General features: G+C 47.3%; 1 protein-coding gene across 3 annotated transcripts in view; it reads left to right on the top strand.

Moving 5' to 3' along the window:
- The window catches only part of ISM1 (isthmin 1), a 98,862-nt gene that overhangs the window by 54,658 nt on the left and 29,200 nt on the right, over window positions 1-15,004 (top strand). For all 3 annotated transcript variants that reach the window (XM_086331237.1, XM_086331235.1, XM_086331236.1), the window contains exon 2: window positions 11,351-11,590. Coding sequence is in view for 2 of the 3 variants with exons in the window: in XM_086331235.1 (XP_086187361.1) it covers window positions 11,351-11,590 (240 nt within the window). In the remaining variant the exon portion in view is untranslated. The remainder of the gene's footprint in view (window positions 1-11,350; window positions 11,591-15,004) is intronic.

The following is a 15,004-nucleotide window of genomic DNA, read 5'->3' as shown; positions in this document are numbered from 1 at the left end:
TAAGCAATAGTAAATAATAAGTGAAACAAAGGTCCATTCTCCTAGAAAAGTAACCAGGGACAGGCCTGTCATACTATATGCTCTGCTGGGAACTGATCAACTCGCAACCACCCTTTTGCTTTATTTCCAAGTTTGGCTCATTTCTCCTCACAAGGTATACGCTATTGAACTGCCTCACCACAGGCTCACGGCACCTGGCCCAAAGCAGATGCCCACAAAATGCCTGTTGAGTGAACCTATGAATAGAGCAGATCTCCATCCATTTATAGAAAAAGATTAGCCAAGCGAAGTCCAGGGCCCACAGTCGCATCAGCTGCCAGCTTTCCGAGCAGGGATCAAACAGTTTCCCTGGAGGAGAACAGAACAGCAGTCCAAATAAGAACAATCTGTACCGGCAGGTGGGAAAGGGGACCGGTCCTGGTGGGGTACAGCTTTCTCTTCACCTCAGGCCATAATCGGCCTATGATGGCTCTATAATTGCTTTATAGTGTCAGTAGGGGTTCCCCAATAAATGAGCATTGCTGGTTTCTGGCAGCTAACAGAGCCATACAGGTGCATCGTGAAAGTGTGAGGGAGCATTGTTAAGTCTCAGCTCCAAATCTTTGAAACACTGGCTGTGGGGCTGTTAACAAAGCAGCCCCTGTGAATGATGGAAGCAGTAGGCAGGGGGATGTTTTTCAGCAGATCTGACCCAGCTTTGAGTCGGCAGGTGGAGGGATGGGGGAAGGTGCCGAGGAAGATAACATTTGCACTGCATGCCTTTAGAACCATCAGATTTTTGTTTAATTTCCTCACCCTCAATTTGATGTTTTTAGCCTTTTGGTATTGACTATTTGGAAAAGACTCTGATGCTGGGAGGGATTGGGGGCAGGAGGAGAAGGGGACGACAGAGGATGGGATGGCTGGATGGTATCACTGACTCGATGGACGTGAGTCTCAGTGAACTCCGGGAGTTGGTGATGGATAGGGAGGCCTGGCGTGCTGCGATTCATGGGGTCGCAAAGAGTCGGACATGACTGAGCAACTGATCTGATCTGATTTTCTTTTAATCATTGGAAAATTTTTTTTTTTCTGGGACAAGTGTCTCTTGAGGATTCTATTCCTAGGAGGTGAGATAGATGGATTGGGAGCTTTTCTCTAGTTCTCATCCTATGTTGATGAGAACAACATACTCATCCTCATACCCATTTTACAGAAGGAATAGCTGAGGTCCTGTATCAGTTAGCTTCTGCTGTGTAACAAACCACTCTGAATTCATTAGCATAAACCACAATGTTTACTGTTTCTCATGATTCTATGGGTCAACTGGGTGGCTTTTCTAGTCTGGATTAGCTCAGGTGGGGCCAGATGGTCTAACATAGTCTCCATTTGTGTGACGAGTCATTGGCTGGCTGTTTAGTCTAGGGTAGATTATCTGTTTCACCTATCTGCCTTCATCCCACAAGCTAGCCCAGGCCTCTTCACATGGTGGTCTCAGGATTCCAAAGAGCAATTTTTAAAAAAAAAAGTCGAGCTCCAATATACATTTATCTCTGCTTACTCTTGTCCATCGGCCACAGTAAGTCACATGACCAAATGCAAAGACAGTATAGCAGACCACTACCCAAGGCATAGATAGTTACAGGAGGAATCTGCGGACGTTTTCGAAAACCCTACCAGTCTAGGTGCAAAGGTACAGAAACTCGCCTAAGCTCACAAAACTAGGTAGGGGCAAGGCAGGGCAGAGACCTAGGCCTCAGACCTCATGGCCCAGGCCCCTTCCTCAACATCATAAGCCCTTTTCTAGGATTCCAAGGTGAAAGTCCAGTTCCCTCTAGAAACCTAGTTTACAGGTACTGGGAGCAGAGAAATTCATGGTAGGTTTCAGTGATGGGTCTTCACTTTGGGTGTTGAGAGAAATCCATCTTCTTAATTAAAACAATAGCTGAGCAAGGGTCCCTCGGGCCATCCCCACCCCAGGCCAGTCTGAACTCTGCCAGTCTTTACCGTTTGACTTGCCTCCCAGGTTCCGACAGCAGAACACCAGCCTTGACTTGGTCTTGGGTGTCCCCCTTGCCATGTGGGGAGACGCTGCATCACTGCAGGGGCCTCCACCTCTGGGGTCTCCTTGTCCTGTTCTGTGCTCTCCCTCTGGTCATGGGAGGACTTAAGACAGCTGGGCCCTTTAGGCATGCTAATAATTTGATGTCTCTGCAACTTGGGTCCTGGAAAAGGATCTGGAGAGTTTACCACTCTGTTTTCCTTCCCAGATAATGGAGAAAGCACAATTTTAAAAATCCACAATAATCCACATTCATTAAATATTTGCTTCAACTTTGGCTTAGAGGGGGAGCTGATCTCCAATGGCCGAAGCCCCCTGGTGGCCACCCTTGACCTGTTCCTTGATCCCTGAACAAGTTCAGTCAACCCTTAAATTCCAATGCCTCTCTCAGCACTCAGCAGACAAGACCTTCCCTTAGCTTACAGGGGCACCGGGCAGGGGGAGTGGGCAGCACGCGTATCTCACACCCCAAGAGATGTTATTTATGCAAGTGTCTCATCTAGGCAAATTCACCACCTCCCTGGAGCAGAATTCTGGAAAACACAGTCTCTCCATCCACTTCCATTGGCAGAGATGGTTCAGATGATGTGTGAAGGTTTCTTTGGCCAAATTGGCTTCCCAGCCTTGAACTCTGCTTCTTACGTGTTTTCTTAGACTTGAAAGAATAATTCGCATCCCATTTCTGTCCATTCTTTAGTCTAACAGGACATAAAGGAAACGGGGCCCGGGGAGCTCTCACTCTGCTTTCTTCGCCAACAGCGGAGAAAAGCACAACTTGAAAAATCACCAATAATCCACACATTTTCAAGATCAAAGCTGTTTACAGAAGCATCCAAGACGAGCTAGTGGGGCGTTGACTCCCGTTTTGTCAGCTGGCCCCAAGAGCCTTCAATTAAGAAAGAAGCACGGGGGTGGGAGACTCTCATCAGCGGCCCCTTCCCCTCTGGAGCCAGCTCCATGCCCAAGTGCAAGGAGTCAGCCATTCTTCATGCCTTCCAAAGCATCACCCGAGATCATAAGCGAGGTCACTCCCAAGCCCTAGAGTAAACAGCCCTCTGATACATTCTGCCCCCAAAATGGAAGATTCCTCAGCTATTAGTCAGACTTTCAACAGAAGGCTCCATTCCCAACCAAGATGAAACACTCCGGCATTCCTGAAATGTGATGTGCCTATGTCACTAGCTCCCAGGGTTGTCTTCAGGGTCCGACAGCAAAGATCGGAGTACAGTTATGGCCACTTCCCTCTGCCAGGAGTTTGTCTTTCCCTGCAAAGGGGCATTGCGTGTTCATGCTTGCTGTAACATACAGCCATGGATGTCTGCTCTGTTCCCGCTACCTGAAGGGGTATGATCACCATCACTTGCCAGCAGAAGGTGGCCAACCTCACCATCAGTGTCTTCAACAATGCGGGCTTCCCCCCAGAGATCTGGTTCCTTCCTCCCAGCCTGCGCTGAGCAAGCCTCCACCACCAGTGGGTGCCAGGCCTGTGGTCACCATCTCACAGCTGTCTTCCTGAGTCCTAAGAACAAGCAAGCATCCCCCACCACCTCCTGAGAAGGCAGCTTTTCTGCCTGAAATTCACACCGTTCATCCTTTGATTTTCTCTTCCTGGGAGCGCTCACACCCCCAATCATGTGAAAAGATAATCACTGTGCCCTTTTATCCTTTTTTGCTCCCCAAACAGGGAAACTTGTGCTCTTCCCTTTGAAATACCACCCATGGCATTCTTGAACTTATTTTTAGACGTGTGGAAACATTCCAGACAAAAATCGATGCCCGGCACAGATAAAGCCCCGAGTGTGTTTATCGTGGGGAGAAGAAAACGGAGTGTTTTAATGTGGAAGGAGCGTGGCCATATGCCTGGATGCAGCGTGGCTGCCTTTAATCTGCAGAAAGGAAACAAGCATTGTCGATAATAATATGCAGCTGTCCAGCCCAAATGAGGACATATTGCTAATTAGCTATATTGTTAATATATTTTAAGGAGAGAGGCTGCAGTGACGTTAATTATAATCTTTGTTGTTGGTTGTTCAAAGTCTATGAGACCAAAAGCCTTGCTAATAATATCTTCTTTAATATCTTCAATAGAAGATTCTTGGGTTTTTTTTTCTTTAGAATCCCACATAAAAGCCACATTAGGGGTAATGAGGCCTGTAGCCTGAGCCTAATTAAAACAACATCTAACTAAGCCTGTGGCCATCATTATCATCAACTAGTACTTATTGGGTGCCCCCCGAGCTCATTTGGAATTGGAGGGTGTGGGGTTTGAGATTGCAGATACGGCCTGTTCTTTGCCCTCCAGAAATTTGCCATCCCGTCTGCCTCCAAGAAGTCTGCCTGGTTGCGTTAATCTGGGAATAGTTACCACAGCCTTGAAAGAAAAGAAAAAAAAAAATAGGCATTAAAACTGTCCAAGCCAGCCACAATTTGTTACTAGTGTGTGCCTCTTCTGAGGTTCTGGAAGTGGTCAGATCAGCCCTGGTTTTCACACACCGGCCTTTGGTTGAGGTTTATGGAACAGGGCAGGTGGCAGTGATTCTGAGCACGGTTTTTCCAAAGGTGGACGCACAGCTCCTTTTCACAGCTTGATTGTCCTCCCTGGAGCTGATCACCCTAAATAGCTCTGGGGCTTGGTTCTCCAAAGAACCCCTGCCTCTCTCAGTCCTGTGCCAGATGAGCAGCTGCCGACTCTGCTGTGAGTGCTCTGACCTCGATGTGGTCCATGGCGGTCCACCTTGGTCACAATGTAGCCAAAGGGATGGATCCCCCCCGACGTGGCTGAGGGCGGCGGCCGGACGTCCCGGCTCTTGGGCAGGGGATGTCCCGTGGAGAAAGTACACGAGGAGCAAAGTGTCTGGGCCTGTCATCTTGGAAACCGCACCAGGGCTGCCGACGAGAGGTTTCCTCAGCCATCTTGGCAGAGCTTTCCTGGGAGCATTCAGAGCTAGTGACGGGAGCCAGGGAGGCGATGCCCGCCCATAGAACGCCAGCAAGCCTCCAGCTGACCCAGAGGATGCCACCAGGGAAGTGGTGGCCTAATGGAAAAGTCACAGCATGCTAGGAGAGAAAGCTTTCAGACCAAAGGCTGGTGGGTGCAGACATCTGGGGTTGGGCCTGGCATTTGTATTATTTATCCAGTGATCTCTTACTGAAGACAGCAGAGTGGCAATGAGCCTAACCCCAACTCCATCCCAGCCTGATGGCCCTTGGGCCTCAGTGCCAGGCCCTGGGAGGCCTTGGGGAGTCTGCACACTCCGTGTCCTTCGCCAGGATCGCCAAGTTCACTGGCCCATCTCCCTGTCTGCTCTGTGATCGTCACCTGCTTCCCAGGCTTCACGGTACTCATTTGTTCAATCTTGGTTCAGACATTATTTCCTCAAGCAAACCTCCATTTCTCTTTAATACAAATGTTCCAAGTAAGGAGTTTTATAAACCCTACCTCAAGTGCGGATGATGGCTTTTCCTGGCTTCCTCTGTTTTGTGAGTATCATCGTAGGTTCATTGAATGTCACGGATGCAATGCATGGCAGTCAACGACAATTTTTGTGTTTTGACACCCAAAGTATCTAATCCTGGTGCACCGAGGGCCCTTCAGGATGGCTCCCATGTTGTTCCGAGGGAACACCATTAATTCCTGAGTCTTCCTTGGTTCCTGCCACAGGAGAGCATCCCAGACTCACTTGACTTCCCCACCCCAGCTCTGGAATCAATCATTTGTCCAAGGAGATCTGGATTCTTTGAGGGCAAACACCTCGAAATTTTTTAGTGATAGGATTTTCAGACAAATGAAAGGAAATATGACATTACCCAGCAAGTAACGGGTTTGAGAAATGCAAGGTACAGATGCTGAAACAGTGAGAAGATTCTATATGTGGAAGGAGGAGGGAGGTGGTAGAGGGCAGATTTGGAAAGTCAGCAGCAAGGCTGAGCTCTTGTAACCTGGCTGACACCGTGAAGGTCTTGGAAATGATTCACTAAATGCTCGGTTGGTACCCGCATAAGCTGGGGATGGTACCCAATCCTGAGTCACTTTGCTGAACAGGGCTTTTCTCCCTTTATTGGTGGTCACAGTTCTCAAATTAGAGTCACACAGGGAACATTGCTACTCGCGCCTCAGTTGTCCTCAATGTTACTGTTTGTAGCAAGGGTGCAAGAAGTTCAGAGGTCATCATTCCAGGGCTAGTATGAAGGCTCTCGTGTGTTACCAGGGACCTCAGCCCCTCTATCTTGCCATTCAGCCACCTTTAGAGAGTATCTTCAACCTCATTTCAGCAGCCTCATTTCACTTCAAACACTCATATTATCCACACTTCAGGCAGGAGAAAATGAAAGAGAGAAAAGAGGCAAAAGGTAAACTGACTCTGCCTTCTGTCTAAGAGTCGTATCAGGGACCTTCTACTTACATCTCATTGGGTAGAACCGTGTCACATGATCATCCCTTCCTGCAGTAGGTGCTGGGAAATGAAGTTTTAGCCAGGCGTGTTGCCTTCTGAAATCAACCCTGAATTTAAAAAAAGAAGAATGGATATTGGAAATTGCAATATCTGCCACAATAATACTGCCATCTAAGGCAAAACACCAGGCTACATGAGCACAGAGCCTATTTTATTATTACTGTTAGCATTTTATTATTACCTTATTCCTATTTTTAAATAAGAATAAATTACAGAAAAAATAAGTTGTAGAATAATGGAGGGACAGGAGCTATGCACAAAGGTGGGAGAGTCAAGTGGCAGCTGAGTAGTGTGGCCACCGTATGTCATTCCCCTCACAGTTGAACAATGTGTGAGTGCAAACCACTTACTAGCTTTAGTTCTTCTGTTTCTTTATTAGTGGTCACGGCTCTCAAATTAGAATGTTGCTCCTAGAGCTGCAGCAATGTCACAGGTCGAAGGTCAACTCAAAGACACATTGTGGGCAAAGTGATATTTTCCCAAACTGAACTGATGCCTTTGTCTCACTTGGATTCAAACCAAATGAATCAGGCAGTTCCTTGGAAAGAGTGGTACTATTTCTTAAAGAGCAGACTCTCTGAAGCTCACGTTTTCAGAGAAGGATGCTTGCTTTGCTGAATAAAACACGAACTGTTTAAATCTTCATTTTGCAATCCACCCTTCATGAGAATCCTCGCTCTGCTAGGATTGTTATGTGAACTCGGTGAGTGAGTTTGGCCCTGCAAGGAGGTCTTGCAGATGGGGCCTCTGCAAGGAGTGTAGTGTGTCTTTGAGAAAGGATGAAGAAACGGTGTTTTCCTTCCTTATTAGCAGACCCAGTCTACTGTCTCCTGCCCTAGATTCTTGATTATCAAAATAATGGTTGCTCCTGAATCTTGTTATTGATTGAATAAAGTAGAGCTTCATTTTATGTGAGCCATTGTAAGGCACCCTTCTCCTACCTTATCAGTGCTGTGTTCAGTCATGTCTGACTTTTTGTGACTCCTTGGACTAGCCCCCCAGGCTCCTCTTGTCCAAGGAATTTTCCAGGTGAGAATACTGGAGTGGGTTGCCATTTCCTCCTCCAGGGGATATTTCCAACCCAGGGATCAGACCCAGGGATCAAACCCACATCTCCTGCATTGGCAGGCAGATATTCTACCTGAGGGCTTCCAGTTTCCAAACAGTTTGAGAGTGTACCAAGGTTTGGAGGGAGCCAAGTTTTCCAGGTCAACATGTGTTGTAGAAAAGCAAGAATAATTCAGATATTCAGAGATCATGATTAGCACTTTTTATGATTTCCCATTCCCATCTTTTAGACACTTTGCAAACGCTGAGCTTGTTTGAGGGGAGGTGGGGGGAGGCAGGAGGAGAAGGATTGGGGAAGGATGGAGAGAGGCCACAATTGTGTGCATAGTTCAAGCCAAAGCATACTTTGTGCCCCCATCTTCCCAGCACAGGCACTTGTGGCCTGAATCGTCCAGCCCAGTTGCCCTGACTCTACATTCCTCTTTTCAAGTGTAGACCCAACCCACCCTGAGTTCTCTGGACCATCCTGCTGGGACAGTGTGGGATTCTTCTTATTGCCTGCTTTGCTTTCCGTGGAGGATCGTTCAGCCACAGAGAGTCTTAGTTCATGTCTAAGCCAGGATGACTGTGTGCCTCTCCTCCCAGGAGAAATTCCAGAGTCAGATCAAGAAACCCGTCAGAACCCCAGCCCTTGTTTTATCAGCCAGCTAAGCCAAGTGACAAATATGCAGCCCAAATACCTTTCCTCTCTCTCAGAAGCAATGAACATGAACTTGGGCAAACTCTGGGAGATGGTGAGCGGCAGGAAAGCCTGGTGTGCTGCAGTCCCTGGGGTCACAAAGAGTCAGACACCACTGAGCGACTGAACAACAACAACATCTCTTCTTCTAAAATAAGAGTTGTTGTAGTAGAAAGACTGCTTCATCACAAGGGAAAGGAAAGGGGGCACCATCTTTTAAAGATTTTTTTTTTTATGTGCACTATTTTTAGTCTTTATTGAATTTGTTAAAATATGGCTTCTTTTTTACATTTTGGTTTCTTTCTTTTTCTTTTTTTTTTTCTTTTATTTTGGCCAAGAGGCATGTGACATCTTAGCTCCCTGACCAGGGATCAACCCTCATCCCCTGCATGGGAAGGTGAAATCTTTTTATTTTTTTTTAATTAATTTATTTTTTAATTGAGGATAATCGCTTTACAGAATTTTGTTATTTACTGCCAAATATCAACATAAATCAGCCATAGGTGTACCTATGTCCCTTCGCTCTTGAACCTCACTCCCAACTCCCTCCCCATCCCACTGCTTTTGGTTGTCACAGAGCCCCTGTCTGAGTTCGGTGAGTCACACAGCAATCCCCACTGGCTGTCTGTTTTACATATGGTAATGTAAGTTTCCCTGTTAACTCTCTCCATACACCTCACCCTCTCTGGAAGGTGAGCTCTCAACCACTGGATTGCCAGGGAAGGTTCCCTCTTTCACCCAGTCTAGCAGTGTGTTCCGGTTGCCACTATGAAGCCAAGGCAGGATTTGCAGGGTATCCCTCAGGGTGTGGGAGAGCAAATCATGCACCCTTTCTGAGAATTAGATTCCCAGAACCTGCTGCAAGAAATTTTCCATGAGAAGTCAGATGTCCTCACTAACATTGCTGGGGATCCAGGGAGAAAAACAAGAGAAGGAGTGCATCCAGTGAGCTTGCCCCAGGCCACGATAGAGATGTTTTGTGTTGAGGAAAGAATTAGCCTGCCTCTCTCTCACTCTCTCTGCGTGCTGGATGGGACAAGCTGGGCATAATGCATTTGGCCTCTGTTGTGTTGAGCAATGTCCAGGAATGCCAGGGCAGCTCTCTCTAGGAGGCTATGCCAGGAGACGAAAGCATGACAGAGAGGTGACTGGAAAGGTGTGCAAAGACTCTGCCCCCGGCCACATCTCCCGAGCAAAGAGGAAGGGCAGGCAAAGACCTGATGAAGGGCAGCAGCTCTCCCCTCCCTAACTGCACGTTTTAAAGAGGAGCTAGCAGACAGGCTTCTTCCTAGCTCCGTCCTCTTCTCAGCCTCTGGGAACATTCACAGACGCGATCTCTGCACCAGGGAGTTTATTCCCCATCCCATGTCTGTTTAGAGAGAGAGAAAAATCCAGCCCCTCAGGTCAGCTGTTTAATGAGATGGTCATCCGCTGCATGTGTTCTGTCCTCAGCCCACTCTTGACCTCGGGTGCTCAGAGTCAGGAGTGTTTTGATCCCAGATGTAACCCCTGACTGGGTCCGAGGCGCTGCAGGCAGAGGGGGCGGGGAGTGCGTGCGGAAGCAACGTGCTGGGATATCCACTCCAAAACCCCCAAACATGCCCAAGAATAACAAGGACATTAACCGCTGACCCAAACGCGGGTGAAATTCTATCTCCACATCGCCCTCCACCAGTAAACACGAAAATGCTACCCCTTAGGGGATGGAGGAAGCCTCCAACCAGAGGGCCAGGGAGAAGGCGAGCAGAAGCTACTCTGGGAAAGAAGTCCAGCAACTTCCACGCTCTCTGATCACTGGTAAAAATTTTCCCCCAGTGACAACCAAACACAGACCTTTTTTGCTAGCCTGGAAAAACAACAGACTTGCAACTTTTCACGATAAAGACCCTCAATTTGAGAACGCCTTTGTGTGACTTTTTCTTGGGCTGTCCCCCACCTCTCCATCCCCATCTCAGGTCCTTCTCCCCCGCTTCGCTCTGTCCCAGCCTCACTGGCCTTCTCTCTGATCCTCAAGTGAGCCAAGTCATCGGCATCCCAGGACGGTCTTCCTTGCTTGTTTCTCTGCTGTGTTCTTTGCTCAATAATTGCAGCTGTTCAGGTTTCACTTTGCAAGCTGCCTTTTCAGACAGGTCTTCCTCAGCCACCTACATCATGTTGTCCCTGACCACTGTCTGTTATTTTTCTTCTGAGCAATCACTGTTCTCTGATCCGACCCTATTCATGTGTGTATTTGTGGTTTATTCCCCCCGGTTAGATGCGCAGTCCAGTAGAACAGGGCCCGTGACTGTCTTGTTCATGGCTTTCCTATGCCTAGCACATGGTTGACACGTGTTGACTGGATGGCTGGAAGGATGGATGAGTGGATGACTGAAGACACTGAAGGCAGGAAGGAGGGAAGGCAGAAAGGAGGGAAGAAGGTTAAGTAGGTTGATAAGCAGATGGATGGAAAAGATGATGGATGGATAGATGGATGGATGAACAGATGGATATAATCAATGATTTGACTGAAATATTTTCAGATCTTTTGCTAACCCACACCAAAGAAACAAGCTCTGGACACTGGGGTTATAACTAAAGCCAGAGTGGTTAATCAATTGAAGCTGTGATAAGCAAACTATAATTTGATTCCAGTTCTAAATGAACAACTGTTCTCCATTAAGCACTTCAAGCTCCATCAGGCTCTTCATGTTGACATATGTTGATGTTGGATAAATATCCCATAATACACTGTGCTATGCTAAGTCACTTTAGTCGTGTCCTGCTCTTTGTGACCCTATACATTGTAGCCCACCAGGTTCCTCTGTCCATGGGATTCTCTAGGCAAGAATACTGGAGTGGGTTGCCTTGCCCTCCTCCAGGGCATTTTCTTGACCCAGGGATCAAACTCATTAGCCCTCAGAAAATCCCCAAGTAGCAAGCTAGGAAAATTTTTCTGATAATTTAGCTTTTTAAAGATGGGAAAACTTAGCCATGGGAAGAACAATGATTTGGGAGTGCAACCCTGGCTTAATTCCAACTCCTGGAATTGTCCTCGTCTCAAATTTTTAAGGGTAGCATTTCTAAATCATGCTTCTCCTGTTTATTTATTTGCTTGTTTGTTTGTTTCAGAATAACCTCAACGTGGAAAGTGCCTCGACATCAGAAACCAGCTTTCCTCTGTCCAAAGAAGCACCCGGGGAACATTCAGACCACCAGGCTGGGCACCAGCCCATCCCCAGACAGCAATTCCAGCAAGAGGTTGGGCACCCTTCATTGCAAAGAGATGGCCCCAGATCCTTTCTCCTTGACCTACCCAACTTTCCAGATCTTTCCAAAGCTGATATCAATGGACAGAATCCAAATATCCAGGTAATGCTGGGCAACTGAAAGGTGGAAGAAAATGAAACAGTCTATGCCTTTGTTTTCTGATCCCATCCCACCTCCCTTTTTCCCTTAGCCCTTTGATGAATCCTGTTATCTCTGCCAGAGCAATGTTACATCGCATCTGTGTAAACCCTGGATTGTAAGATGCATCGTTATTTTCTGAACCACTGAAAAAAGAAAACAGTGCTAATTAGAGTATGGCACATCCAAGATTATAAAATTTATCCAGATCTGATTTCAGAGCTGTTGAAATAGAAAAATAAAACAAAATAATATGCTCTGAAATTGATGAAAAACGGTAGCTATAGGGAAAGGCCAGTCTAACGCGTGAGTAGATGAGGCAAATTATCATGTGATTTCCAAGACGCTCAGGAATACAAAGCCTCTCTGCCTTGCCTTGATCTCCAGAAATTCCTTTAGGAGGCAACAACACTTCAGTTGTCGCATTAGTTGCGCTAAAGTGTAAAACAACTGATGAGAAATTTCGATAAGAATAGAGTGAAAAATAGAAGTTCCTAGCAGATAGCGGAATGCATGCCATTAGGATGGAGTGGGATGAAGCTGAAGAAACAGGAGGTTAGGGAAAGGGGCTCCTGGAATTGAAATTAAGAACTCTCATCGGCACTGAAATAGCACAGTCTACTCAGCAAGGCAAAGGCGGATCTGACTTGACTCTCCCAACATGTTGAAGCCAAACATGTTGTCTTCTTCCGATATTATCAATAACGCAACTAATTCTCCGCAAGTTACCATTTGGTTTGCTTGCCCAAAGTCACATGGCTAGTAAACAATAGTTGGGGCTCAAACACAAGTGTTCAGGCTCCCAAGAAAATTCACCCTACCAGTCCGTGTGTCAAAGACAAACTCCTCATTTTGAATTTCACTTGCCCCTCCCTCTGTTTCTCCCCAGAGATGGGCCTCATGGTGGTGGAGGGAGGCCCGTCTCCCTGGGCCGCCTGGCCCCTGCACACCCCTGTCCTCAAGTGCTGGCTTCCAAACTTGTAAGCTTTGTCCTCAGTTCTTTCCACTTGGGGAAGGGCAGTTCAGTTCAGTTCAGTCGCTCAGTCGTGTCCGACTCTGCGACCGCATGGACTGCAGCACGCCAGGCCTCCCTGTCCATCACCAACTCCCAGAGTTTACTCAAACCCACGTCCATTGAGTTGGTGGTGCCATCTAGCCATCTCATCCTCTGTCGTCCCCTTCTCCTCCTGCCCTCAATCTTTCCCAGCATCAGGGTCTTTTCCAGTGAGTCAACTCTTTGCATGAGGTGGCCAAAGTACTGGAGTTTCAACTTCAACATCAGTCCTTCCAATGAACAGTCAGGACTGATCTCCTTTAGGATGGACTGGTTAGATCTCCTTGCAGTCCAAGGGACTTGTAAGAGTCTTCTCCAACACCACAGTTCAAAAGCATCAATTCTTTGGCACTCAGCTTTCTTTACAGTCCAACTTTCACACCCATACATGACCACTGAAAAACCATAGCCTTGACTAGATGGGGAAGGGCAGCTTGTCCTTATTCTTTCTCTGTATCAAATTCCAGTTGACTTCCACGGCAGAAAGAGTACACCTCAGCTAGAACAATACACCCACCATTCCCCTACCTCCCCATGTATAAAATGTTGTGTTAGCTACTGGGAAGTTAAAAAATGTCAGACCTTAAATGTAAGGTCTTCCCTCCAGGAAATGACCTGGGTGTGAAGGTTCCAACTGCCACCTAAGAGAATGCCAGAAGGATCGTGGAAGCGGAGCAGAACAAGTGCTGTGCTCCATGGAAGGCGGACCCAGATAGACGGAAGGGTTGGGAAGGGACCTGATCATTAGGGCGGGGCAGAGACGAGGGCAGAGAAGTGAACAGTGCTCCGGAAGTCAGGCTTTGACAACCCGTGTGCTGAAATCATGTGCACCAATTCAGGTTTCCGATAGGTCTTGTATCAATCCAGCTGATTAATCAGAAAAACAGGCCATTTTCTCCATTGTCCTCTCTCCAGGAACTGTCCACATGGCTCTCTGATAAAGAATACAGGACCCACTTGGGGGAGGTGCAGACTGACCAAAAAAGGCATAGATAACCCCTTACTGTTGCTCAGTGTGACTCCCCATCCCTCCTTCATTGACAGGAAGTGATTTTTCCTTGTTGATGGATTCTTTTGGCTGTAGGACCAGACCACCCTTATCCCAAGGGTGCTTAGCCCATGCCCAAAACAATTTGAGGTTTGCTGCGGCTTGCAGTTTTTTTTTTTTTTTTTTTTTTGAGAGATGGGCAATCTCATTGTGGAGCTTAATGCTGAGGACTGAGCTATTAATGCCATCAATTTAAGAGTTACTGATATAAACTTACAAGAAAAGGCCTGGATACAGGGGACTGGAAGGTTGCAGTCCCCACGTTGGAAAATTACCAAGTTCATGGGCTCCACCTAGGACTGAATTTCTAGGAGAATTTATCTAGGAGAATTTCTCTCTCCCAGATAAGTCCATCAGTCAGGAAGTCCCCAGACATCACTTGGGTCTTTTTAAAATATTAGCTGAAATGTCAAGGAAGAACAGCGATGCAAAGGCAGTTGAGATTCTCAGGTCTGGGAAACCCTGACGACTTTTCCATAAAAAGAAAAGGGCAACCATGAAATGCTAAGCCCACGCCAGCCCACACGATGGATTTGTACATGAGCTCAGAAAAGCCCCAGAACTCACAATCCATTTTTCATCAGCATAAGCTGTGCTGTTTAACCAGATGAAGAGAGCTTTGCAACAGTACCGCTGGGCTTCCTGAGGGGTGAGGAGGCTGTTGGGGTTGATGGAGAGAATTATAAAGCGAGACCAGGGAGCAGAGAATACATGGAGGATGAATCATGAGAAGACCACTCTTGAGACCCTCTGACAAAGCCTCTTGGACTTGCATAAAACACAGTTTTTATAAAGTGGAAATCATTTGGCCTTGTCCCCTCTGAGCCCACAGCCACCTGTTTGTACAGACTTCTAACAGGTACAAAGCAGTCAGCGTTTTGCCTTCCACTGGTCTCAGCACTGCCCCAGTACCTATGGGAAGCTCGCCTCCATGCGCCTTCAGAATGGGCTGCTTTGGAGCACAGGGTGGGAAGGGAACCAGGCTACTCCTATGAGTTCCCTAGATGTTTCTTGAGTTTCCTTTTGTACAGAAGAGATCACTATACCTCCCAAGAGTATAGGTTTCCCCATTGCTCCAGCAGGGCAACCCGTTCCTGGAAAAATGGACTTGAAGCAAAAGATGCTCCAACCCAGATACCGTCACACCCAAGGACCCAAAAAGACCAAGCCAGTGCGGTCCTGCTGCCTGTTGGCCAGTTGGGTCATCCCTCTGCCGCTTTGCACAAGCCCAGTGACTGATAACTGCCTGGGGCCAGTCAGAGGAGTAGAGGGGCCT

The sequence above is a fragment of the Bos grunniens genome, chromosome 13, assembly GCF_055505025.1.
Source record: "Bos grunniens cultivar Pamir isolate PY7600 chromosome 13, Bosgru_T2T1.0, whole genome shotgun sequence".
Lineage (NCBI taxonomy): Eukaryota > Metazoa > Chordata > Mammalia > Artiodactyla > Bovidae > Bos > Bos grunniens.
Note: the sequence above shows the minus strand (reverse complement) of the source record. Positions and strands in the feature narration are given on the sequence as shown.